Below are 26335 nucleotides of genomic sequence, written 5' to 3'. Positions count from 1 at the left end.
CCATTGACTAAACTACAAGAAGTAATATTTGAATTGAAAATCTCTATTCGAGAACAAGGATGTTCGAAAATAAAGGTCAAGCTTTTTGCTCCCTTATGGTGGGAAATTTTGTTTTCGAGATAGTCTGCATCAAATGTGGAAGTGAGCTGCTTCTTTATTAGGTTGGCCTTGTATCAACTGACACAACCTGAAACTTAATCCAATCAAAAGGCAAACGATCACCATCAGGAAAATAATTGCAAAAAGGAAGAAATATAAAGAACATAGAAGAATCTATGCAGATATGTTTCAGCTCAATACACAATAGTCGAAGGTCTTGTGTAGAAGACTAATTCTGGTAGAAATCGAGTATGGAGTAGAATGTCTGAACGATAGTCAGCGCAAAGAGGAAGATGGCAGCGATTAAGGACAGCATGGCCCACGGACTCCTGAAGTAGGTGTGGATGAGGTTGGCCCTCCACATGTTCCAGGGCTTCTTACAGTAGCCGTTGACCTTCTTGTGAACCACGTCAAGGATGCAATTAGGATCAAGTGTGATGTCCTTCGACAGGGAGTTGAATAACTTAGCCACTTCCTTGTCGCTCCCCATCGCATTCTTTATGATGCCCCTGGAGTGGAGCAGGGCAACGTCCCTCTCATTGTCTATGATCTTGTCCATGAAGAATATGTACGAGGAAACCTGATGCAAACGAGGCACAGAATTAAGAATCTCAGTATCGAATGAGTTGGAGCAAGAAGCACACAGTTCTCTGTCCTCCTGATCGAGTCATATCAGGCCATCGGCTATGGTTGTGATATAAACATGGATTTGGGTGTGAATAGTTCATTACATAAAAGATAGATTCGGGTGATTATGTTGTTCACCCGGATCCATGTATGTTCTTTATCGAAAAAACAGAATAATAGTTATATAAGAATGAGATCATCACCTCATTCCCCGGGCCCTACCGTTATTTTTCTGTCAAAATTAATAGAAAAAGACGTGTAGCGCTCATGGTTAGGAAAAGAATAAAAAATTTAGTTCTAAAAAAAAAAGATCATCACCTCATTCCCAGCCCTTATGTGGAAGCGCTCAAAGGCGATGAGGTTGAGAAACATGGACTCAGTCGTGTCATCCACGTCTGTGACAGGGAGACTCAGTTCTCCTCTACTGAACGAGACGTCCCTCAAGCTCTTAGTCTTGCTCTTCTTGAACTTGATTCCTGCCTCAACAAGCTCTGTGGCCGACCGGATAATCTCGTACCCATCCTTTCGTGCCATATCCGACTTGCGCCGGCGGGTCATCTTGCTTGGGCCCTCATGAAGGAGCCTCCTCCTGACGACATCCAGCAAGTGCAGGCATTTGCCCATCTTCACAATAGGCATGTGGGGACAGCAGAACTTCAGTATAAGCTGGTTGACAACTTCTTCATCCTGCACCGAAGCCAAACAGACTCAAATGATTTCCTGAAATTCCAAACTCAAAATGGATTCCGCCACCTAAAACTTCCACCTCTTCGGTTTTTAGTCCGTACGGAGTTGCTGCAGAGTACTCCATGAGAACTGCTTTGTGTTCTCTAAAACATTAAGAACAAGAACAAGGAAAAAGGTATCAACAGGCCTAACCTTTGAGTTGCCAGTTTCATTTTCAACAGCAAGCAGCTTTTCCAGTACCAACATCGGCAGTTGATTCTCAAGCATCAGCATGTCCCTTTGTATGTACGGCATTATATTGATCTCCCCGTGCTTACTAAAGATCGGGTCGTCCGGGGCATAATCATTGACTGTGTCGGTTCCAGTACGTAGGATCTCCAGCATGAAACACCCATCTAGTATCATAATCTTCAGGAAGGCGTCCTTGTCATCCTCCCACTTCCAATCAAGGGGGTGATAACAGGCCATTAGATCTGGCAGCACCTCGCGTACAGCCCTATCGAAGAGGTAGGACGGCCGCTTCGACCTCTTGAGGAAGTGGCGAAGGGCGCGGACCTTGTGCTCCTCCATGGGCTTCAGGTGTTTTTCGTCATGGTGGTAAGGGCCGAAAGAGACAGCCTGAGGTGAGTAAGGGCCAAAAGAGACGGCCTGAGGTGAGTAAGCTTTCGGTTTTAAAGCCGTGACACAGGCCGGCAGTTTGTATATCGACCACTCCTTCCAGCATTCTGCTTCTGCTTGTGCATTAGGAATATCCCCGATGACTTCGACTATCCAGTTCGCTTCTGCTGCCATTGGCTCGTGTTCTCTGTGCTTCTCAAACATTGCTGCATTTTTTCTTTCGACAGGTATCTCACACTCGGCTTCTGCATCCGCACTAGGCATGATCCTGAGATCTTCGCTGAATTTGACTGTCGAGTCCGCTTCTGCTGCCATTGCCTCTGTAGCTTCTCTATGCTTCTCAAACAGGGCATGAGACCGCAAAGCGGAATTGTCCCGTTTTATTACCTTTATTATCGGAGGATAACTGGAGATAAAGAGGTTTCAGATATCTCTTTCTTCGGTCCAAAGGTATGCGCAATCATTTGTTTTTGCAACTCGAACAAAAGTAAGGCTACTCTCTTTTCTCAATTTGTTCGGACAACTCTTTTTCATGCATTCACTCAAAGAAATATTCCCTTTATCATAAACTCCTCTAGGAAGTATTTACCGCAAGATTCGAACGGAACAAGCTTGCTTCCGTGAATGAATGATAAATATAGACATGACATGACTGACCAGGAAATGGAACTAGAAGATAGATTCGATTGTAAAACAAAAAAGTGCAACTTCGTTTCTCATATTGCAGGAAAAAGCACGAACTGGATGATATAGACTCCCAAAACAAAAAGAAAGAAGCTCGCTAGGGGATACAAGCACGCAAATTAGTATCCGCCCTTCAAGTCATTGACAACATCGTACGGGATCGGAGTGACAGTTTCCAGGGTAGCTCCCTCAACCATGAACCCGGGCTTGGGACCTTGAGGTTGCCTCTTGGTGCTGATCTTCTCCCCACGAGCCTTGGCCTCTGCCTTGAGCTTGTCATTTTGGATCTTCCTCAGCTTGAAGTCCTCATTGCACCGAGACGGCTGAACATGCTCAATCCGGACGTGAATCCTCTTCCTTATGATCCTGTTTCCAACCTGAAAAGCAGCACCCAACCGAAAATTAAGGGAAACACAACTCGAAAGGTTAGATAAGTAAAGAATGAAAGTCTCTCTGTTAAAGTTCGTATCGGGGATGTCCAATTGATCGCTATCTGAGGTTTTTCTGATATTACATGGAAATTTCCCAACTTTTCGACATCAACAGAGCGAATTGTCCTATTGCGTGGCAGATAGAGGTGATTTTCTTACACAAAAGGCCCATCAACGGCACTACGATCACTTGTCAGTTCAAGCAATCGACAAATTAACACGAAATTCAACTTTTTTACATGATTAAATGACAAAAGCCTTTCGATTTCTTTAGCAAAATGTAGATTCAAAGAGACGATCTTAAAATATAATGAACCAAAACGAAGCAATTAACTAACACTGGCACAAAATCAAGCACGGCATTTCAACTAAACAGCAATCCAGTAACTTCATATGCCTCGATGAACAATCACAAATGAATGAGCAATCCGACCTGCTTGTTGATCTCCACGCCGATGGCGCGCTTGGTGACGTTCCAGACGCGGCCAGTGCGACCGTGGTAGAACTTGTGGGGCATGCCCTTGTGGACGGCGCCATTAACCTTGACGTCGACGTAGTCGCCGATCTTGTAGTTCCTGAGGTAGGTGGTGAGGGGAATGTAGCCCTTCTTCCTGAACGGCCTTGAGAACAGGTCCCTCGTCCTCGATCTCACCCCGTGTCCCGCCGGCATCTTTCCTGCTTTTCACTCCTTCCCCTCTGCTACCGCTTCCGCCTCCGCTGCTGCCTTTGCTTCGAACTCACAGAGAAACCCTAGCTACTCCTCGAGCTTACTTTATACGTCCGGCATGCCCCGGCCCGCGAGCGGCTTCTATTGGGCTGGCCTGTTTGCTATCTATTGGGCCACACAGTGAAGGAGAAGCCCACAGAAGTGGGCAAAAGGTCCATGACTGCAAGCCTTCTCAGGCCCGGCCCATTAATTGTTGGTTTGCTTGGGTGCTGGTCCTATCCAAGTAATTAACCTTGTTTGGTTTTGGAGTAATTCTTTTTTATTCTATTACACTTATCTTTAATTCGACGACACAATTAATACTTTTTTCTTTTAAATTTTTTTTTTATCTTAACTACCATTCAATTCAATTTTTAATGTTAAATTCTCTCAACTATTCATTTTTTTTCCACGATTCAATAACGCAATCATTACTCTCTCAACTATTCATTATTTTTTTTTATTTTTTCCTTCCACCTTATTATTACAACCCAATTAAATATATATAGTTGGAGTGGAGTTGAGTTAAACTCAACTTCATTTCCAAACAAGGCAACAATCCAAAATAGTTTAGTGGGAATCATTTCTGTCGGGGTTCAACTGCTTCCGGCAAGGCTACGAAGGAGACAACGGGATGGAAGAGAACATAACCGTTGCATCGGTCAGTGAGCTATTGTTGTCCATCTGAAGGGATCGGACAGTTCCCGTCATATCTAACTTTTTCGTTTTTAAATGAATGGAATTCTATGATAAAATGAAGATTGTAGAGGCCACATCCATAGAATGATTATCATAAGCAAAGTAAGATTTAGTTCTATAATCTCCATCTTAACAGTGCTTGGTCATGTTTGGTGGGGTTACTTCTAGCTCCATCAAGAGTTCGAGATTGATGGCAACTTCTAGGGGCCAAAGAGGGGCAAGGAAGAAGCTGAAACTGGTTCCATCAGGCCATCCAATCGGCATAGATATTTCAATAATGTCAACTCTTCAAATTAGAATTTCAACAATCAAAAAATTAACTGGTGCAAGGATGTCTTGGTGGGATATAGATTTCACACATGATCGTCCCATGTCATCGTAATGAAACTTCCTCAAGTCGTCTCGTTGACATCAAAATCGTCATCCCAATCCCCGATTCGGATCCACCGTATTGATGGCTTTAGTTCAATCATGAAATTGGGGTAGTTGCCCTTTCAAGTTGTGCTAAAGCCACAACCAATACATATAATGAAGCAACACAACACAGAGAAAACCCGATCAAAGCCACATGCCCTTCTTATTCATATATCTGACACAGCTAACCGATCTCAGATACGAAAACCCGAATTAAAATATGTGCTAATTATGGTGATTACGACTAATCAATGCGTCTGTTATGGCCTATCTCCATTTAGTTGAACATCTCTGTCAATAGTTTACATCGTCCAAAAGAGGACTATGGCCGCTGCAATCTTTGGCGTGATCTTCTTCTTCTACGAACTTAATTAATGAAAACTCCCTCTTTCGCTATCTGCTGGCGTTTTTTGCCTTGGACTTTTGCATAATTTTGTTTCATTGTTCGCGAGCCTCCGGAAAAGTATCGCCATCAGTCGACTCTAACTCGTAGCTTCTGGAACGCTAAAATTTATCCGGTACATAACATAACAGAGAGGGAGAGGAATTAACGGAGATCAGAATTGAAGCTCTGTTGCGGTATATATGTCTTTTTAAAGGGGCTCAAGACAAAAGACTAAAAATAAGATCAAATGTAGTAAAGTAAAACTATATGCGCAACGGTTTCCGTCTCTAGTATAAAATTAAGATACGTTATGAATATTCAGTTTAACTATGACATATGTTACATTTGGTAAAATATTTTTATGCGGGCGAACTTTATTTACAACTCGGGTTCAAGGAGTCACCGGAAGCATCATGGCCAAGTTGATGCCCGAACCGGTCCTTTGATTGACAGAAACGATACTCGGGGAGCATAGCATGATACAACAGGAACTTAAGTGGGGGCAAAATCAAATTTACCCAAGATATTGATTTTTCAGTTTTGACCTCTTCTCTTCAGTTTCACAGTTTCACCCGTCGAGGATGGGAAGCTGACTCGTTAGAGCTTCAGAGGACGCCATGACAGGGACAGCCATGGAGGGCGGGTGTGGGCCTGGGGCCCCACCATCCGGCCCCAACCTCAGCGCTCTCTCTGTTTTTTCCCCATTTTGTCCTCTTCCGCCACAAAAATGTCAGCTTGATTAATAAATCACTTTGGAACTGTGTTGGGACAATAAACAATTGCTTCCTTTTTCCCCGATCTCCACCAATCGCAGCTCGTTCCATATCTTTTTTGGTTCCACGGTCCCCAATACTCTGTCTTTCAATGCCCCAATCCGAAGATTCGCTCACGGTTTCGGGTTCTGCGAGCAGCTGATTGGCTTCAGCTCAATTGTGAGTTTTTCCTGTGTATAAAAGGAAGAATCTTTTGCTGCTTGTCCGAATTCAGTAGTTCTTGCTCATAGTTTCATAGAAGAATCAGCTTCCGGGACAACCTAAACATCTGTTCTTTATTCCCCACACTTGTTATCGGGGAAAGCTTGTTCTATTACTTATCTCAATTGCGTGCCTCTCTCTTATTTTTGCTTCTTCTGTGTAGGTAAATATCTGCAGGGTATCCTATTGTTTTGGAATTAGGAGAGACGGTGGAAGACATTGATGGGGAAATCCGAGATGCCCTTCTCTCTGTTTGGGCTTGTCCTTTAAACAATGGAACCGGGGGTACTGTCTCGTGTTTATTGATGTAGCTGAACACTTTGATGAAGGAATGTCTGTGATGGGTTTTCATAATTGAATTAATCTTTTCTTCTTCTCCCCTCATGGTGCAATATGCAGGACTTTCTGGGCACTTCGATCAATTGGCAGTCATGGGCTCATCTGTTGAGAACAATCCCATTTTCTCAGCAGGTTTGTGGATTTAAACCGACTCTTATTCCCTGAGCAAGTTTGTGGAATTTCCTTATCTGATTATATTGGCTTGATCTTCTACATCATTTTGTAAAGAATAAGGGATTGGATTACATGCTTGTGTGGATAGTTTTAGTGTCTACTGACTAATCTTTGCTCATCAAAAAGTAAAAAAAATGAAAAAAAAACAAAGGAAAAAAAATCAAAGTTTGTTGGTTTGGGTAGCTATTAGTGGGATTCTGATTAAGATAGAAACTTCTATTCTGCGTAGTCCTGCTTTAATGGAGTGGGACATGAGATGATTACAGTTCTTCCTTAGTTCTGAATGTTTCCCTTAAAGTGGGTTCTTTGGTACTCGCATAGGTTTCAGGTGCTTGCGTGTTCTTTCTGAAGTACCGACCACTGATTAGCTTTATTTGAAAGTATTTCCGTAAACAACCTTGTTTGGAAAGCCGAAAAATATGCTGGAAATCTTCAATTTGTTCATGAAAATGTATGTCTTATAAAAACCTTCTCTCTCTCTCTCTCTCTCTTTTTCCCCCAGCTGGCAAATACGAGTCTGCGTCCAAGATTTATTTCCATTACGTGATTGAAAGCTTTACCGAGAATGGAGTAAAATGTGCTGTCAATCTTGGAATTTCTATGGAAAGCCTTGATTTCTCTATTCATTATTTTTCCACGGGCTTTTGTGAAAGAGAGAATAATAATCGGTGAACATATCTTGGCCTTTCGTGGAAGAGATTTTTCATTACCTTCCTGGTTGATCTGCAGACCCAGCTTCTCTCAGTAGCTAAATGCCTGAAGCTCTGCCTTTAGCAACCTTTCTATCAGACTCTATTATCGTTGATATCTTTCACCCGTATGAGGAACGTTGTGAGGAAGCTAAGTGTCGACATCCCCATGCCCGCGAGAGAACTGAATGTCAGTTTTGGCTATCAATGCAATCGCACGAGCTATTCCAGTAGCTCTCTCGTGGAAGAAGAGCTAGATGATCCCAACACCTTAGGAGAAGGGGTCTTGATGACGTGGCATTCTGAACTGAAGACTCGGAGTAGCTCCTTCTCCTGCTTGTCTGGCGCGGCCCTCAGTGCAAATGCCACCTTGGCAAACACAAAGATCTGCAATGGAATCATTGGGGATGAAATCCTCCCAAGCATCGATTCCCCCAACTCGTTCCGGAGGTTGTCTTCATCTCCATCTCTCTCACGCTTGGACCTCGAGATTCTCGATACTGAAGCGAAAATATCCAAGCCTCGAAGTGCTCCTGCGAGAAGTGAGTCCTCGAGCTTCCTCAATGCGGTGGATGCACAGACAGCAGGAGGAGCTGCTGGGGAAGACCGAGTCCAAGCTGTATGCTCGGAGGAGAATGGATGGCTATTCTGTGGGATTTACGATGGGTTTAATGGGCGAGATGCAGCCGATTTCTTGGCTGGAACTCTCTATGACAGCATAGCATGCTCCCTTCATAACCTCGAGTGGCGTTCCAAGGAGCTCCAATCTTCCCTTTCTTCCGAAGCCGAATTTTTCCAGAGAGGGGTGATAGATTGCCTCAAAGATGCTATTGCTCTGGCAGAGAGTAAGTTCCTCCACATGGTGGAGCAGGAAATGGAGGATCGACCCGATCTTGTTTCGGTAGGATCATGTGTGCTGGTGGCACTCCTTTATATGAGTGATATTTACATTCTGAATTTAGGAGATAGCAGGGCGATTTTGGCCACAGGAGTCAAAGAGGGGAAACCACTGATGGCAGTGCAGCTCACAGAAACTCATACTGTTGACAACGAGTCTGAACAGATGAAGGTTGTCGCTGATCACCCCAATGATCCTCGTCCGATCTATAACGGACGTTTGAAGGGAAAGTTGAAATTGACTCGAGCTTTAGGGGTCGGGTACCTTAAAGAGGTAATCGAACTCTCCTCGTCTGTAACTGTTATGTCATCATCAGGAATTTGGTTTTCTTTAGACTTAACCTGCAACTTTCTTTCTCATCTTTTGCAGAGCAAAATGAACGATATGCTGATGGGCATACTCCGGATCCAGAACCTGTGCAGTCCTCCTTATGTTTACTCTGAACCCTTCACCATAAGCCACAGAGTTTCAGACAACGATCACTTCATCATTCTTGGAAGCGATGGTTTGTTTGACTTCTTCAGTAATGATGAGGTCGTGCAGCTAGTACACTTCTTCATCCAGCAGAACCCGTCTGGTGATCCTGCAAAGCATCTTGTTGAACGGCTTGTTCAACGAGCAGCTGATAGTGCAGGTAATAACTTCATATTATCTCATCACACATATAAAATTTCTGTTAAAAGATCGACTTTCCTCATGCGACCACTTCGTGTTCTCTTTCAGGTTTCAGCACCGAAGAGCTTTTGACCGTTCCAGTAGGAAGGAGAAGGAAGTACCATGATGACGTGACCGTTATAGTGATTATACTTGGGAACAAACAGCGGACATCGACTGCTTCAACTTCCCTGTAACAGTCAAAACGGTCTTTCACGGTATTCCGTCAATAAAAGGTGGGGCAGTCATTTTAATCACTACTGCATTTGGCGCTTAGAATACACTTGGAGAAGCATATGGCTTCTCTAGTATATAAACCTTTTCCAAATAATTTGAATACACTAGCGATTTGCTGCTATGTTTCTTGAAATCGAACTATTCTAGTTACAACTCGATCCATCGGTTAAGTTGGAGATCTGTCTGGCCCACAATAGTTGTATATATGTGAATTTGATGCAGCTCATGTGGCCAGTGATTTGATAGTACTGTTTGATTGATCAAGGTAGCAGGATTATTAGCTATGACCCCTACCATGGCATGAATTATATTGGCCTTTCTACTTTGTTCTATGATCAATCCCATCTCCCCATTGCAAACCACTATAGCATCGGCACCGGCGGAAACGTCCCATGAATGCTCTCGATGTTCATAAATCAACCATGGGTTCATCTATCGTTAGTACCCTCCAATCATAATCATCTTTCAACTTTGTATAAAAGTACTTTCAACGACTAAAAAAGACGATTGGACAGTTCATGGGTAAATGCCGGTTCCTTGATCGCCAAACATTTTCCCCCTCTAGATTCCGTTCTCATGGACACTTTATTACTTCCTACGGCCATACTCCAACCCCTCGCCCTCACCGAGCATGGGATATAGGTTTCGGTTAGTATCAAAACCATTGTTGTACTAAAGATGTCGACGTCCTTAGTTTTAGCCTATTAAATATAGAAATGTATAGACCCTAATGTATGACTTTACTCGACATAAATAGGCTTTTCTCCTCATCCACGTTTAGGTATGCACATGGATACACACATAATTGGTGGGCCTGGTCTGATGGAACAGAGCCATAGTTGCTAATCGGTCCCAAGTTAGGGCTTGGAGCCCCAAATAAATTCTCAGTACGAAGGCCTTTCAGAATTCATCTAATCTTACTTAATACTTGCCCTTACGTTAATTATGATGAAAGATCGACATCTTGTATATATATATAATATATATATATATATATGTACACAAAGTGTTTGGACAATGAGGTTTTGATAAGTAGAGTTCGATTCTGCGCTCTCATTTCATTGATCGAATGGCCCCGGAAACACCACCGGGCCAGGAGGAGAAAAAAATTAACAAAGCAAAAGACACAACGTCTGAATTCTATCATATCAATGTGCTTAATCGCTTCTTTCTTATGTAAATGTCGAGCCACTCCTCCACGGTGTTCCCACCAAACATGTCTTCCTGTGCAAAGGTTCGAGTCGGAGATGGAATCAAAGTAAAGTAATTGGTGTACTACTCTATGCAGTTGCAACGTTCTAGTTCCATATACATGATAAACGATAATCGGTCCATGGCTCGTTAGCAGAGTTGCTTCCGCATGATTTCTCCTAAGAACCTTCAGTAGGTTGAAATTACAACAGCACATAGTTGCAAGGAGTTTACTGCCCCGGGACCATAGGGGCTCTTGCATTTCATGACTACGCGACAATGCAACGAAAGTGATGAAAGGGATCAATACTCCCTTTATCCACCAAACATCATCGATTTGCTTAGACTAAAATTGGCAAAGATGGAAACAAGGCATCAACTTTATGACACAACATGAGGACTCATCATAGCAAAGTACTATAAGAGGGGGCCCCTGTGAAGAAAAATAGTGACAAGGAGACGAAAATCTGTCCATTGAAAATGCTACAATAGTTAGGCATAAATTGGATTGTAAAGGTCGGAATCACACGAGTCTCCTCAATTGGAAGCGGAAGAAAAGCACGAGATTAATGCAATATTCACGAGCTTAGAAACAATCATGTTCTTGTTATTTCCATTAACTTAGGGAGCACAACTATAGTAATGGAATAAGCAACTCACATTACAAGGCTCACAAGGTATGAGTTCACTCGGTAGGCAATAATACATCAATAAGACTTATGGAGGTATGAATCCTTATGAATGAATATATATAACAAATGCGTAAATCCTCGTGGAGGGATCACGCATCACGGTCCCTCCTGCACTCGGGGGGCATGGTCGGGAAACGCGAGCGGTCCGTGCAGTAGTTGTAGATAGTGAACCTCTGGCGGACCCACTGGAGCCTCCGGTACTGAAGCCCGTCGAGGTCCTGGAACTCCTTCTGGTCCCACCACCTCCTGCCCTGGGTGGCGCAGAACTTGGCCTCGACCGAGGCCTCGCACCCATCTATGTGGAACCCCCTGTAGGCTGCCACGAATGGGGCCTTGGACCAGTCCGTCTTCTCAAGGCCTCCCCTGGTGGCCCAGTCATCGGCATTCCACAGGCTCGAGTACATCTTCATCGGCTGGTTGAACGGGAACCTCACCCCGAGGTCCTTGCTGTTCTTGAACACCCTAATAGGGACATCGTCCACAAAGAACCTGCCCAAAGACGTGGAAGAGATTAGTTCAGAAGGACCGGGTTACATCCGGACAGAGCTACCCGACCCGATCACGGCACGATTATGGGTCCTAAGAAAGGTCTAGAAATAGGATTTCTCGGGTCCCCACAAACAATAGATGCCCATCACAGTACTGTGCTCGGATGGCCACATAAAATATTCATACTCATCGATTAAAAAGAACAGCGGATTCGTCACACTTTTGAAAAGTTGATGTAGGGATTCATCGTTTGGAAAGGTTTGTCAAAAGCAAGTTTAACAACCATCATGACCCGCAAGGATCCACAACTGTTACGGGAAGATAGACCCTTCACCGATTAGATCACTCGTTGGGTGTAAAGAATCCAACTTCTTGTCAGGAGATATGCATTTACTATGCTCAGAGAGAGAGAGAGAGAGAGAGAGAGAGAGAGAGGGATGAGCTGGATCCATAATAGGACAGTGTTTCGGTGACTGATGTGACCGCAGCTCTTGATTTCTTGCTTAAAGTTTCAATTTTTCCAGGGAAAGAAATGAAGGAATAAGGCTGCAAAAGATGTTCTCGCTTCATTTCCTGACAAGTTCCCGACTTCTCCCATGAGTGGAAAATGGAAACTTTGAAAACACATTTTAGAAAGCAAGCAATAAGGGGAATCATCTGATATAAAAATGGGCAATGAAGGAACTCAACATGTTAGCAGAATTTCATGATTAAGTGTGAAGAAGTACTCACACTATCTGGTACATGTTCCAGAGGACAGAGTAGCGGTGGAAGGTTTTGGCGGGATCGAACCAGAGATATATCCTCTGCTCTCTGTTCCCTTGGCCACCAGTGAACACATTCGTCTGCAGAATGTAGGGCTGCCCGCTCCTGTTCCCCAAGAACTCGAAGTCTATCTCGTCGTGCTCTGAGTTTTGCGAGGACAGCTGCAGAATTAATTGGAAAAGGATATAAGGCACGGCTGAAATCAGACCGCCACACCCGACAAGTGAGAATCCAAACTTTAAACTGCTGAGCTAAGAATGCACAACTCACGTAGAAAGCAGTGACTGTCCCAGCAGAGTCCCCAGGAACCAGCTTGATGTCCATGCTGAAATGCCCGAACAGGTATGATCCCTTCGACTGGAACCCGGTCCCTTCATTCGCAAACACCCAAAAGATGCCAACTTTTTTTATGAACAGAAAGCACGCAATGCTGCTGGGAATGAGAGGAGAAAGAGCAGAGGTTAATTGCCGGTACCGGTGTATTTGTCGAGGTGGAGCTCAATCTGGGAGCCGCCGTTGTAGTACTTGATGTGGTCGAAGGCCCAAGTGGGCACGTAGTTCCTCCCGAACGGGACAGCCACGGGCCTCCTCGGGGCAGCCCCCATTGCACCCGACACCATGAACAGCGCCACACAGAGAAGCACAGCCCATGTCTGAGAACCCATCTTCCTCTGCAACATCACAAGCCCAAGAGAAACATGAAACGGTCAGAACAATGTAAAATGTGACCAATAAACAGACTTCCAAACACAAGAACAAGAACAAGAGGAAGCATTACCCAGTGAGAGTTCAGTCACGGAGAGAATGTAGAGAGAGAGAGAGAGGGAGGAGGAGGAGAGGGGAGGAATGGTTTGAATGAAGGGGGGTGAAGGGGTTTAAGTAGGGGGGGGGGGGGGGGGGGGGGGAGGAGAAGGATTTATCCTAAACAGTGGGGGAAGAAGGAATTATTGAAGGCTCGTGTGAAATTTGAAAAATATTTTTAATTGTTTTGTCATGAATAATAATAATTAATTGATAATTGGGTTAGTGGCATTACAGCTATCTTGCAGGCGGGTGAGGAGTGCAATTATTTCCCTCTGGCACATTACACTGTTTTTGAGCTTTAAAGACGACCGGTCTCTGATTGGAGTTTGGCAGTGATTTCGACGAAACGAGAGGATGGGAAGGGAACTGTGCGGCCTGTAAAGATCATCCCAGGAGAAACACTGCCAGGCTAAGGTTTGGTTTGGTTTGGTTGGTGGTGTACATATGAGGCTTGTGCAACGAACATATGCGAGGACACAACGGCGATCCTCGTCGAGTTTCCAACTGTTTAGGAAAGTGGATTCGATCATCTAGTCGCAAACAATATTGCGGAATCACTCTTTTCAGGAGCTTGCTAACTATACATACATATATATATATATATATATTCCATATAACATCATTGTGCATACATGTCAATTAATCTCTGTGTGTTCTATGAGAAATTTTCTTCACATAGTGTGTAGATATTTCGGCACATTGATGTTCAACGGACACCCCTTATTCATTTGCATATAAATGGTTGGTTAAACGGTTGTTCACAGCACGAATCTCGCTCTCAATTACTTCCTGTCTTGTTCACATCCTCATCGATCTGTTATTGTTTTGTTTCGTCCATTCTCTTGATAAAAGATGGTGTATGAAATACACCTAACATTTCATCGGTTTGTAAACGTTTTACTTTGCACAAATAAATTTCGTAATGCCTTTAGAAGAATGTTCATCTCAAGTAATACATTGAGTTGATTATTCAGTAGACGTGTAGAAATATAATGTTTTAGTTACACATAAAAAGTATAAAGGTTAAAAAGAACAACCTATAGAAAATGTGAACATCCTGTGGTTGTGGATGCAAAGAGACAGTCGGCCATGAACACTGGGCCCACTTCCCATAAATATTTTTCCTCCATTCTATTTTTAACACGTTCTATTTACGAATTGTAATTGATATCGAAAACGGATACAATCAACAATTAACACTTCCATTTAAAACTAAGAGATTCTCCGTCTGATTCTCGCCGATGAACTTCTCGTATCTATCTATTGTTCCTTTTTGTATCTATTTTGCATCTCTCTTATTAATAACATGAAATTTGTAATAATTGAAATTACAGATATCAATGTTGCCGGTGGCTGTAAAGCTGGAAGCAAGCACCAGAGGATGGGCCAAAACATGTCTTAAAAGGACTGCTATTGCCTCGCCGCTCGACCCCTTTTGTCTTCTTCTCCCTTCATTGGCTGCATCTGCTCATCTCTTTCCCAATTCAAAATAGTTCAAAAAATCAGACACAGATCTTTAAGCAAAGTGGTGCCTCACTGCTGTTGTAAAAAAGCAGGCACTTCTGTGAATTGATTAAATGGTTTGATTTTTCTTCTCTTTAAATTCAAATCTTATAAAAAATTTAAAAAAAAATCATATTATAAAAGTTTTAATGAACTAATTCCATTCAAATAGAATTAGTCAGATTCATTGAATTTTTACATATCAAAATATACATTGAAAAAAAATAAAAAGAAAATGCAGACAGTCTCCTTATCATTTTTTTTTTTTCCTGGAGGGGTTTTCACAACCCCGAGATTTCTGGTTTTCTAGGAGTAGGACAAAGGCCCCAAGGTCCCATTCTTTGTAATGTTTATCTCAGCCGGATAATGCAATGCATTTATGTGCGATGGCAGGCTATGAGTTGAATTACATGAATGAAATTAAATGAACGGAAAAGGGTCCAGCCACTAGAATGATGCAGCTTCATTTATAAGGCCTTATCGGCTTCCTAGATGATCAATATTACGTGTCAAAACACAAAAACGACAATACCCCAGATCTGATCGCTTGCATCAGGATATATAATGAGAGATGAGGTTGTGGTTCTTCATTTGATTTATTTACAGTGATTGGCTCGACCATATAATGTAACCAGTCCAGTCGATGAGACTGTAGCTCATCTATCTTGCAGATCATTGAAAGTCATTGAAGGAGTGGATGAATCGTTTTGTAAGAATCTTTTGGTAGTCGTTGTTCCATTAGTATGTCTAGATAGTCAACGCACTAGCCATCATGATTTCCATGGACTCTAATCCTAATTCTACAAATAGGATTAGATGAGATTGTGGTTCTCTATTTGACTTGTTGGATTTATTTACAGTGATTCCCTCGACAATATGATATAAACAGTCCAGCCAATGAGACTGTAACTTATCTGTCTTGAAGATCATTAAAAGGAGCAACTGAGTCATTTTAGAGGAAACCTTTTGATAGTTGGTTGTTCCATTTGTATATGTAGGTAGTAACGCACGGCACTAACGACTTGCGTGGAATTTAGTCCTGATTCTACAATTAAATCCATCCACCATAAAGGGTAAATCCAAAGAATCTTTTCAGGGAACAGTAAAAAAATTTGAAAAATGAGACCCCCCCAATGATACGACGACTTACGGGATAAAGGAGGAACCCAAAAAAAGGCAAACATCAAACCAGGGCACTTCAACCCAAAAAAGAAGGAGAATAAATAAATAAAATAAAGTATAATATTGCGACGCATATACTCATCTATTAACTTGGCAATTACATGTACTTACATAATATAATTTATGTCTTTTTATTAGTTATTTATAATTTCTCTTTCATTATATTAATTTACGACCTCTTTTATAACTGAAAAAAAAAATCATATGGAATACCATTAATTAGAATGCTTTCCATATGCAATTCCTCTATATGGAATACGCGAAGAATCTTCTCTTGGCAGAAAGAAGCTGTAAAACTAAAAGTTATATATGGAGCCAGCTATTGTTAGTGCCCTTTTACTTTTATGTCGGCAGGATGAGGATCTATATACCATAAGCACTTGCCCAATTATCTAATTCGTTTGCTCTAATCAAGTTGCACCCGGTTAATCTTTTACGTGCTTTCCCGGAATGTGACCTACACTTTACACGAGAGTTTAATTGCTATTTATATATATATGATATATACAAATAGTAGTCTCAAATTGATTACAATTTGAGAAAGTGTAGTTTTGCTACTAGCAGTCTCAATTTGAGGATTTATTAATTAATTATGCGTTGGGATCATAAGAAATATGTATATTAAGCATGACTAATAATGTTGAATATCCATCAAAAGTGTGGGGGAAATGTCGGAGACTTTTTTTGACTTGGTCGTCTTATCTTATGTAGACCAGCTGGCTCAGAGTCTCTCAATCAATTCTTTCCTACCCAAAACTGGATGAATGGCTCCTATTGAAGAGAGGGAGAAAAAAAAAAAAGGAAAATTCCACCGTAGTAAACTTATATTGATGCGTGAACTTATATTCCAAGTGAATAATTTTTTCGGTGAGACACGAGATGTTATCGTCATATTTTTAAAGATTAATTATGATTCAAACGTCAATTTGTTTGATCACAAAATACTTTCAATAGGTTTTAAATCCTTGCATGGTAGGTTATAATAATATTAGCCTACTGGCGACATGATTTGCCAACTAAACTACTCCCCCGAATTAATGATTCATACTTTAATCTAATAGAGTCGGCAGTTTAGAGCATTCAGGAAGGATCTAAAATTACAATTATGGGAACAGTGATTAAAGTATTAGTCCCGAGAAGGTATTAAGCTAATTAACTCACGAACCTAAGCCCACGATGAACGTCAACAACTCCTAGCCAAGGAAACTCCTCATTAAGGATTGATGAATGTAAATTAATTAACAATTTGACATGATTTTTTTTATAAAGAGCAAAAGTTCGAACCATCGTGAAATCCATGCATGAAGGATATTATTACCTATTGAACAACATGTTCGGCCTGAATGATCAATTTACCTATCTCGTCGCCTTGTGGGTTGTTTACATGAGCCACTGGAAGTGGAAGTAGCCCGGTGGAACTCAGAACTGGAAGGCATAATATAACTATTTGTAAGTAATAATTATCACCTCGAGTAATTTTTTTTGGATGGGCATCACTAGTATTCAAAAGCACAATAAACTCCAAGTAATTCAAGTTCGAGAGGATCGACTCATTAAGAGATAAAACTCTTTTAATAATTGATTTTCTTAATTTATAAGATTCAAATTCAAAATTTTATTTAAAAAAGTAAGCATTGAATTATCTAAATCAGTCCATGTTCGTGCTCACCTATAATAATTCTCTCGCGGAATTGGAAAGGCATAATATCATTAAAGTTCATTAATTACTGGGTGCATGGAACAGTGAGGATTTGCATGGAGGATAAGATCGTAAGCGTGTCCTTCTGTTGCGGAACAAGAATCTGATGATAGAGCGTCTGACGATACACTTTTCCTTATTTTGTTGTTATATATATATATATATGCATTTATAATTTTATTTAAGGAAGAAGAATAATCAAATGATTATTTTTTTCTCTAATATTAAACAACGGGGGTCCACGAGGACATGGCAATACTAAAAGGGAGAAGGAGCATGTGGATTTGTCTGCTAAGTTCATAAACCTAAGCACATGTTGAACGTCAAATTACTCCCATTAGGAGGTTGGCTTTCATAAATGAAAGGTTCGTAATCGACCAAATCAATCAGGTCTCGTAATGCATGCAGCATTCGTGCCCGAATCGTCAATCTATTTATAAGTCCTGTAAAGTTTGGAATTTGGATGATTCTAATGTATCTGTACTTCTACATATACAACTTAATGACCCTCTATATTACTATTATCACCGAAGAAAAAAAAAAAGAAATTGCAGTTATTACGTGTGTGAGACCAATTCGAACTATGAGTATTTGAAAGAAATGATTTGCACGCAATAATTATTTGGTGACTGCTGATATATAGTAGCTAGGATCCATATCTAAAAATATGGCAGATACGAGAGCGTTCCAGCTATATGTCCAATGGAGGCCGATGAGGTGCTGAAATATTTATCAGATCCTTGGGGGTTGTTGGGATATCATATGTCACTATTAGTCTATTAACATCTTCGACCTCTACTATATCCCTCCTGGCTTTTTCCCCTTATTTATTCATTTATTTGTTTATATATTTAATAAATATATAATGTAGTAACAAGTCAAAGATTGCATTTTCGTTCACCCCAAGGTCCCCTAACTGAATTATAAAACACAGCCAAAATAATAATGCCTCGAATTTTTATTATAATATTTTAGCCCACTTTGGTTTTACGATATATTGTCACTCTCATATATATATAGTTAAAAATTACTTGTCACATATACAAAGGTGTGGATATATCATCCCGAGCATATTATACTAACATATTTAAAAATGTATATGTATATATGTTGGAATGGTGTGAAAGTTTTGTGTATATGCAGTATAATAATCATCCACTATTAGTTCATATCTGATGTGAATTTCTCTTTTTTCTCGCGTGGAGATTTTCTTTTTCCTATTTATATGGAGAAAAATGTTTAAATAAAATATGAATGGGTTTACACCATATTAATTCATCTTACACTAAAAATCAGTACTGTCCCGAGTTGATTTGGCGAGTTTTTTTTCTTTGCTGGATAAATATTTCATTAGTGAGAATTAGCAATTACATAGGCCGGTGGATTTAGGTTAGAATACCTTTCAAAAGTACAAAGAAAATGAAAATTTGATTTTGAGCCAAATTGGCTCAAGTCATGGGTAAGGGCATTGTCATCCCTAGGGATCCATGAGCAACACCATTCCGAGAAGTTTTTAAGGCTAGTAATAATATCCGTTACTGTGGTTCTAATCTCCCATGACGAATTATGTGAGTGCAAAATGGCATCTACGAGTATCAAGGTGTCACTTTGTAGCCAAATCTCTGTCATTCCTCTTTCCGTAGCTATTGATGGGACGAGGAGGGCGGCTTGAGCTTCTACTTGGAGCGGCTTGTCGTCATTGGAGATATGGAATCGGGATAGTATCGGTGAGCTATTCGGATGTTATATGATTCTCGAGAAGCATGCTCTGTTGCTATTTCAGGCTGCATTTATGCTGATAATGCTCCAATCCGGTTCAGTGGGTATTCGCGAGTTGACTATTCATGAAATGGTGGGATCTCTCTTAGTATTATTTCACACATGTTTCTTAATTTGTCTCGAACTTGTTTCCTAAAAGTAGCTGGTCAATCAGTTCATCCTCTTATATATATAGCACACTTTTTGGCAAAATAAATACCTAATTTGTTTTCACTTCTACTTGATGCTGAAATATGAAATATATATGGAACTTGTTCTAATAGTTTTTTTTTGAAAAAAAAAACAATTATAGTTAGTCATCTTCTCCGTAAATTGGTTCGATGATGACACTAAATTCAGCACCATATATATCTACAAAAAACAACAATTAGAGGAACGCCTTAGGAGTTCCAAAATTTTAGAGGTATAACCGGTAATTTCATGATATATATTTCAGTATACATTAAACAATCTCTCACTCTCTCTCTCTCTCTCTCTCTATATATGTATACATATATAAATAAAATTTGGTCAAAACTTGAGATTTTGTAAATATTCGACTGATGATTAGTGTCAATCAATGACTTGTAAACGTTATGATCTCGCCGTAAGAAAATATATTCCGACCCAAGCTTCGCGGAAGAACAGTAATTGTTGCCCCCTTACTTTTGACTTAGGCGCTTATTGTAGACGTTATATAGTCGTCACAGTTATTACTATATACTTTTTTTCCAAGTAATTCTTTTATTTCTTAAAAAAATAATTCTTTTATTTATTTAAAACCCAATTTCTTTAGAAAACATAAGTCTCGATCTTCATGGTAATTAAACTGTCAACACCCCCATGAGACTCCCACTTCTCTCAACATCAGATACCACCTGAACCAGATAATGTAGCTTTCAAAGCGCATATCAAAATTTTAAATCTCAAATGTTTTAATAATCCAAATTAAAAGTGGATTCTTAATTTAATTTACAATAAAATGAAAATCACAGCTCTAAAACCGAGTTAACCTACTAATTTCACTTTATACATAAAATATATGCAAAAGGCTGTCCACATATATATTTGTAATTCGGCCAATTCGTTCGACGTACGATAGCTTTATACCAGGCCAACCTGGTGTTGGGATCATCCCCCTCATCCCTCCATCAATGGCCTCCACGTGAATTCTCCATTTATTATTAATTCCATTTCTTCCCCTTTTAAAAATTTTTTGGTAACGAGGCGGAGGTCCGATAGTTTATTAGCTGGGGCAATGTTATAAGACCTCTACGACATTCCCAAATAACAAATTATAATAACCACATTCTGTAATGATCAAAATAAACTATCCTCAAAATAGAAATTGCTGGTGAGAGGAAGAGAGTGTGAGTGCAATTTCGTAGAGACTTATCGGGCAACGTGTTCTCTACTCACACCTCATTAAGCCTATCCTTGTGATACATGATCATTCCCGCGGGTAGGACTTACGTAAGTCCACATTTAAAGATGGCTACTCAATCACGGACGATCAATCGTTCAGTCATCTGATGCTATGTATCGTAGGGGGTGAGGACATTGAGATGGAGTAGACGATGATGAACACGAACACTCTCGAACTCGGATAAACACAATCTCTCGAACTTGTAAAAGGAGAAGACTTCAAGGCCCGTAAAACGATTTCTGAAGAGACTTATTCATCCGCTCACAGAGTTGTTAAAGGATCATGACAAGATTCTCTTAGGATACAATGAAGTTTCAAAAATCTCGACTAGTAATATTTGAAATTTCACACACTCTCGCTCGTATTTCTCGGAAAAGATGAAAATGATTTCGACAATGATTTCTAGCACAAAAGCCTTATATTTATAAAACTCAATGAGAACAAATCGAAAAGACACTTTTGTATGGGACATATACCATGGAAGAGGCACCTGAAAAATAACCATGCTGACCGTACAGACATAACTGTACAAACGGTCAAACGTCGGTTGACCATACGGACAGTCAACTCTTTGATCACAACAATTTTGTAAATAAATTTTCAACCAATTAAACTCATGCCAAATTACACAAAGTACCTGTTTTTTTTTATCGAAATGCATACACAAACGAATTTGCAGTCTAATATTAACATGTATATGGGGTAATCGATCAGGAGCTCAATATGATTGGCTTCAAACTGGTGTTGAGCCGGCCAAATACTGTGCATGAACAATATACGATGTGGTCCAGTGGGGTTGATGCCATGATTGATGCGAAACGTATGTTAGGAGTTGAGACCAAAAAGGAAAGGGGAAATAGAGGTGACTGATGCATACAGTTGGGAGTGGAGGGGTCCGATGATTCGGCCAAAACATGTGGGCAATTTATGAAGGTTTCAATTCTTCAATTTGGTTGGCAGAATGGGGAAGAAAATACTGAAGTTGACGTGAAGCTTAGATTTGAGATTGGCTGAACCTCACGTAGCGCAAGATCCCCTTCTTCCATTATATTAAATGTCTCTTCTGCCGATTTCTCTTTTTTTTTTTTTTTTTTTCTTTTCATTTCCATTATTGAGCTGTCCAATTTGCTTGTGGTTGATGCAGCAGTGGTGCCAAATCGATCAAACTTGTTGTATGCAGTTGTGTTATATTGCTCATGTTAGCTGTCCCGAGGATACCGAGTCGAACCCCAACAATATTGCCCATGCAATAAGACAATGCATCTATACATATATATTCGAGTTTCAGAGCAATAACAGATGCGTGAATGACTTCCGCTGATGCATGTGAAACCGAAAGGAAAGGTTATGCGTAGGGGCTAAAGTAAACTATAAAGTTAAAAGGAAATTAGGTTTGATAAAATGTCCCATACAAACTGAAATACTTCGACGAAAAAAAAATTGAAATACACCTTTCATTGTAATTTTTATTTTGGCCAAATCCAAGAAAAAGCAGTCGTGTCATACACATGCCCCCAAGTATAGGAATTGGACATGTAGGCCATAAATTATTGGGCCATTTAAATTTAGTTAAATATCTCTTTAGTTATATATGTATGTATGTATGCATGCAGCATGCATGCATTTGGGTTATTTACAGGAAAAAAATATCCATGCAATATAATTAAGTCTCCACTTGCATGAAAAGGAAATTATTTTGATGACAAATATTATGTATGTCAGAAAGGCCAATTGAGAACGAAGATTAGCTTTCCTGGTCGAGGACGCAGATACTGACGGGACTTGAAACCCCAGACTTGGATATGCCATAGATGGGTTCCAAAAAAGGGTATAATTTCTAGTATTTTTCTTGGGATTAATAATCAATTAATGTACACCGAAAAAAAAAATCCTTATCTTTACTATGCATTGGAATTGACTATACGAAATTGTAGGAAGAATAATTAGCCACGCCAAGAAAAGTACGGCACAGTTAATTAAGATCAATGGAATCCACCAAAAAAAAAAGAGATAATCTCAGGACTAATCTATGGGTTACATACAAGCATGCGTATACACATAATTAAGAGTCGGTCGAAGAACCATAAAAAGTAAAACGATGTTATTTTAGAGGGACATTTATTTTTATTATTGACCGAGGAGGCATGTAATCTGCTTAGAAAATCGGTCGCGTCTCAAATTGATATAATTCGCAATGCTACAGTGCATCGGATGTTGCTTTCTGTCTTTTTCTGGGTCGGGCACTTGGATGTAATTCGGCCTTCTTGCTTGTAAAGGCCAAATAAAACCAGCTGGAAGAATTCATGGGATGCAGCTAATAAGAGGGAAGCTGTGATAATACACAACTTGTTGGATTCATTAAGCCCAATTTGGCTTCTACTCGACAGTCGAGAACAGCTTTGAAGCCGCGCCTGTCTAATACAAGTTACTATATCAAACATATATTAACAACAATGAAATTCATATAGGTCCAACATGCATCTTTCGGTGATATGTACCAATCAAGGACGTACTTAGGTTTGGGTTTAAGGGGGGCGAGATTCTTATGGGAGCGAACAATAAGATAATATTTATAATTAGAGGGGACGGATATTAACTTTATCAAAATTCAAAGAATTAAGATTTCGCTAAAGCGTGAAGATTTTAGGAAGCGACTGCCCCTCACCTATGGATCCATCGCTAATTGATGGTGTTAGTAGCTCAATAATTAAGATCAATATGAGTAATGAGAATGCTTATACGAAAGAACTGATTAAATTAGATAATTAGTCAAGGCAAGTTCCAAAATGAAGGACCGATTATCTCCCATTTTTATATTACACCACCCGGTATTCAAAAACCCAATTTTAAATATAACTAGATGAAAGACCAATGCCACGGGGAGGCTAATTATCTCTAACAAAAACACATTGTACAATTTGTCTCGAATCCAAATTACAATTGAGGTTTTTGTACTTTTCCCCATTTTTTATAGGATTGTTAGACTTCCTTGAGTAGAAGAATTATGGAGTTTTGTGAATTATGAACCATTAGACGTCCATATGAATTAAGACTTTTGGAATTCTCGTCTATGTAGACTTTACAACTTCCCAAATTAAGTTACGAGATTTTTGGAATTTCACTAATTGTGTGTCACCACTTTATTGTGCCATTTTTCGAAATCTCATATATCATGACTCGAAAAAGTCATTCAACCAGAACCTAGTCTTGTTCTGAGTGGCATCACTTTATATATGGGCGTGGCTTTTATATGTGTAGATGTAAGTGTGATTCTTCTTATGGGAAGAAGCCTCCAATATTCCATAAATAAAGATCAACTCAAAAGGCCTCCGAGCACCCCAAAAGAAGTCCATTAAGAAACCAATTCCTGGGTCCATGGACTTACGTCTAATCTGGTGGGTCCTAAATCTAATCTGAAGTTGTGGGCCCGTGGACTTACATCCCTATTGTGGGCTTACTGGTATTTAGAAGCTGACAGTACTCAGAAAATCTTAAGCCCACATAAATTGGACCTTGGATTTCGTGTTTCAGTCATTGTTTAATTTTGTTTTCTTATGGACGCTTCTCCCTTCTCTATGGGAACGGCGTCGTCTGTTCCCATCAGATCAATTCTAACTGGAGAAAGCCTATAGTACAAAAAGTTGATCCAACCACGGGGTGGAGACTGGTTATTGAGGGGACGGTAGAATTTTCCCGTACCGACATCAATATTCTAAAGCGAGTGGGAAATATTTAAAAAGGAAAATAATTTTACGGTTATGCATGCTCTTGCAGAGTTTGTCAATCCCAATGTATATTTTTTTGACTATGTCTCGTGCATGTGCGTGAAATAAATCAAATCTCAATCTGCAAATTAAACTCGGCCCCAAAAAAAATATTATTGTGATTAATGCATTGGTCAACGCATCCACGGCAGTGCGAGCGGTTGACTATTGGAACGGTAAAACCGAAAAGTTAAGCGGCCGTTGACCAGAAACGACACTTTCCGGGAAATATAGCCTCCATGTTTACATGTCCAAAGAAAAACCGGTTGGTGCGGCCGAATAAAGAAAGTTCTCCACTCAAGCTGATACTTACCTTTTCTTAGCTTAGAGGGGAAAAAAAAAAGGGGATATACCGCGGGTTCGCTAGCATTTCCATCTCCGCGTAACGTATCATAACCGATGTAGAGTGATTCCGATAATGAATTTCTTTCTTGGCTCGAAGGCTCGAACCGTATGTGTACATATATATATAGACAGTATCCCAGTAGTGTCAGTTGGTGATATATCCAATAATATCATTTCAGATGTGGTAGATAGTCCATCTATATGTGTAGAAAAGAGTTGGCAAATCCAGCTGTTGTCATGCTTCAAGCACACGGTCAAAAGTAATTGCCATGCTTAGATCTCTGAACACGTTTATCCAAATGTAAATACTTGAAAGATGTAATAAATGGATATATTACCATATTTAGATATATATGTATATATTCTTCTTTTTTAGCAATAATTTCACCATAAGGGGGGAGAGAGAGAGTGAGTGGGGGAGATTGGACATTTCTTCTGGTTTCCGCGTGGAGATTCCTCATGCGGGGTGTAATTTGAATCCGCGTCTTCGCACATTTTGCGTTTTAAGAGAGGAGGAGGACATATCCGCACATGGGGGCTTGGGTCAACCCTTTCTCATTTGCTTGAGGAGAAAAACATGTGGGGCCCCAACACGCTGCTGATTAGATAATTTTTTCCTCATTTCTTCTTCCTTATTAATGTTGATCAATTTCTAGCTTGTTATCATTAAAGTGATGATTAATGATGAGGTTGCTGTTTCAATTCAATGATGACTCTCTTCATCTAATCCTTCCCACAAGCTAACTCCAAAATTCCCTGATATTCACCAACCGTGGTTTAAATCAAGCAGTTCAACGCTTTTTTCCTCAAGCAATTGTTATTTTTCAATGTGAACAACCCTCTAGTGAAGCGATCCGGTTCAAACTTGAATTAGTCGAGACCCAATTGAACTTTCGGATACTGGCTAGTACACTCCAAGAAGAAAATAAATAAATAAATAAATAAATACATGTACATATACGTCGTACCATTGGTTTTTCAAAAGTGTAATTAGGTGGGGAACTATCTTATATCCTCGGTGAAAGAGTGATGATGCCATTACATACGTGCCTAGCTGGTATCATATGCATTCTCGAACTAGCACAACCATATACTATGTCTCAATTATGAAATATTCCAGGCAATCATTTGATGTTACTTCAAAGATATAATATATGCAAGTAGTCGTTTATTAGAAAATTAGGTTTATTGAAACCGTGCATTGCGCGAGTTTTATGGAAAAAAATTTATAGCACAAAGTTAATTAAGAAAATGATAAATAATATGAATTTATAGTTTTTATTGACATATGCAAAACTTTTATTTTTCATTCAATTCATAAATAAAGAATTTAGTTATAAATTCATGCATCATTTAAATTATCAATCTTATATTTATGAAAGTAATCTTAAATTCCTAAAAA

General features: G+C 40.0%; 4 protein-coding genes across 7 annotated transcripts; 1 reads left to right on the top strand and 3 right to left on the bottom strand.

Moving 5' to 3' along the window:
* Nucleotides 1-93: 93 nt before the first annotated feature.
* Nucleotides 94-2531, bottom strand: LOC116211578 (UPF0481 protein At3g47200-like). 3 transcript variants are annotated; one of them, XM_031546028.1, is made up of 4 exons: nt 1606-2531; nt 1045-1413; nt 301-679; nt 94-193 (listed from the first exon to the last, which is right to left on the bottom strand). In XM_031546028.1, exons 1-3 carry the CDS (start codon nt 2344-2346, stop codon nt 329-331), a joined length of 1461 nt encoding a protein of 486 aa, XP_031401888.1. In that variant the 5' UTR covers nt 2347-2531; the 3' UTR covers nt 94-193; nt 301-328. The 3 variants fall into 3 exon arrangements, with proteins under 3 accessions (XP_031401888.1, XP_031401889.1, XP_031401887.1); XM_031546029.1 differs by having other exon boundaries at nt 94-187; XM_031546027.1 differs by having other exon boundaries at nt 94-679.
* Nucleotides 2532-2684: 153 nt separating this feature from the next.
* Nucleotides 2685-3903, bottom strand: LOC116211580 (60S ribosomal protein L21-2). The gene is made up of 2 exons (XM_031546030.1): nt 3580-3903; nt 2685-3092 (listed from the first exon to the last, which is right to left on the bottom strand). The coding sequence occupies exons 1-2, from the start codon at nt 3814-3816 to the stop codon at nt 2835-2837; spliced, it is 495 nt and encodes a 164-aa protein (XP_031401890.1). The 5' UTR covers nt 3817-3903; the 3' UTR covers nt 2685-2834.
* Nucleotides 3904-6114: 2211 nt separating this feature from the next.
* LOC116211382 (probable protein phosphatase 2C 39) lies at nt 6115-9645 on the top strand. Of its 2 annotated transcripts, XM_031545743.1 has the most exons (6): nt 6115-6282; nt 6488-6609; nt 6724-6795; nt 7567-8697; nt 8794-9058; nt 9148-9645. In XM_031545743.1, the coding sequence occupies exons 4-6, from the start codon at nt 7657-7659 to the stop codon at nt 9273-9275; spliced, it is 1434 nt and encodes a 477-aa protein (XP_031401603.1). In that variant the 5' UTR covers nt 6115-6282; nt 6488-6609; nt 6724-6795; nt 7567-7656; the 3' UTR covers nt 9276-9645. The 2 variants fall into 2 exon arrangements, with proteins under 2 accessions (XP_031401603.1, XP_031401601.1); XM_031545741.1 differs by lacking the exon at nt 6115-6282 and having other exon boundaries at nt 6341-6609; nt 9148-9602.
* A 1444-nt stretch (nt 9646-11089) lies between these two features.
* LOC116212447 (probable xyloglucan endotransglucosylase/hydrolase protein B) lies at nt 11090-13346 on the bottom strand. Its single transcript, XM_031547068.1, has 5 exons — nt 13231-13346; nt 12928-13123; nt 12723-12823; nt 12420-12613; nt 11090-11687 (listed from the first exon to the last, which is right to left on the bottom strand). The coding sequence occupies exons 2-5, from the start codon at nt 13115-13117 to the stop codon at nt 11288-11290; spliced, it is 885 nt and encodes a 294-aa protein (XP_031402928.1). The 5' UTR covers nt 13118-13123; nt 13231-13346; the 3' UTR covers nt 11090-11287.
* Nucleotides 13347-26335: the final 12989 nt, after the last annotated feature.

Source organism: Punica granatum, chromosome 6 (assembly GCF_007655135.1).
Source record: "Punica granatum isolate Tunisia-2019 chromosome 6, ASM765513v2, whole genome shotgun sequence".
NCBI lineage: Eukaryota > Viridiplantae > Streptophyta > Magnoliopsida > Myrtales > Lythraceae > Punica > Punica granatum.
This window is presented reverse-complemented; position numbering and strand designations above follow the sequence as displayed.

What these genes read in the sequence shown, in the direction of transcription:
- LOC116211578 (XM_031546027.1), bottom strand. Translation starts at nt 2,346, where the DNA reads ATGGCAGCAGAAGCGGACTCGACAGTCAAATTCAGCGAAGATCTCAGG. An exon ending in ATGAAACTGGCAACTCAAAG is followed by an intron (nt 1,414 to 1,605) that starts GTTAGGCCTGTT and finishes GCTTCGGTGCAG; the next exon opens with GATGAAGAAGTTGTCAACCA. An exon ending in ACATAAGGGCTGGGAATGAG is followed by an intron (nt 680 to 1,044) that starts GTGATGATCTTT and finishes CGTTTGCATCAG; the next exon opens with GTTTCCTCGTACATATTCTT.
- LOC116211580 (XM_031546030.1), bottom strand. Translation starts at nt 3,816, where the DNA reads ATGCCGGCGGGACACGGGGTGAGATCGAGGACGAGGGACCTGTTCTCA. An exon ending in GCGTGGAGATCAACAAGCAG is followed by an intron (nt 3,093 to 3,579) that starts GTCGGATTGCTC and finishes GCTGCTTTTCAG; the next exon opens with GTTGGAAACAGGATCATAAG.
- LOC116211382 (XM_031545743.1), top strand. Translation starts at nt 7,657, where the DNA reads ATGAGGAACGTTGTGAGGAAGCTAAGTGTCGACATCCCCATGCCCGCG. An exon ending in GGGTCGGGTACCTTAAAGAG is followed by an intron (nt 8,698 to 8,793) that starts GTAATCGAACTC and finishes CATCTTTTGCAG; the next exon opens with AGCAAAATGAACGATATGCT. An exon ending in ACGAGCAGCTGATAGTGCAG is followed by an intron (nt 9,059 to 9,147) that starts GTAATAACTTCA and finishes GTTCTCTTTCAG; the next exon opens with GTTTCAGCACCGAAGAGCTT.
- LOC116212447 (XM_031547068.1), bottom strand. Translation starts at nt 13,117, where the DNA reads ATGGGTTCTCAGACATGGGCTGTGCTTCTCTGTGTGGCGCTGTTCATG. An exon ending in GGACAGTCACTGCTTTCTAC is followed by an intron (nt 12,614 to 12,722) that starts GTGAGTTGTGCA and finishes TTAATTCTGCAG; the next exon opens with CTGTCCTCGCAAAACTCAGA. An exon ending in TGGAACATGTACCAGATAGT is followed by an intron (nt 11,688 to 12,419) that starts GTGAGTACTTCT and finishes GTCTTTGGGCAG; the next exon opens with GTTCTTTGTGGACGATGTCC.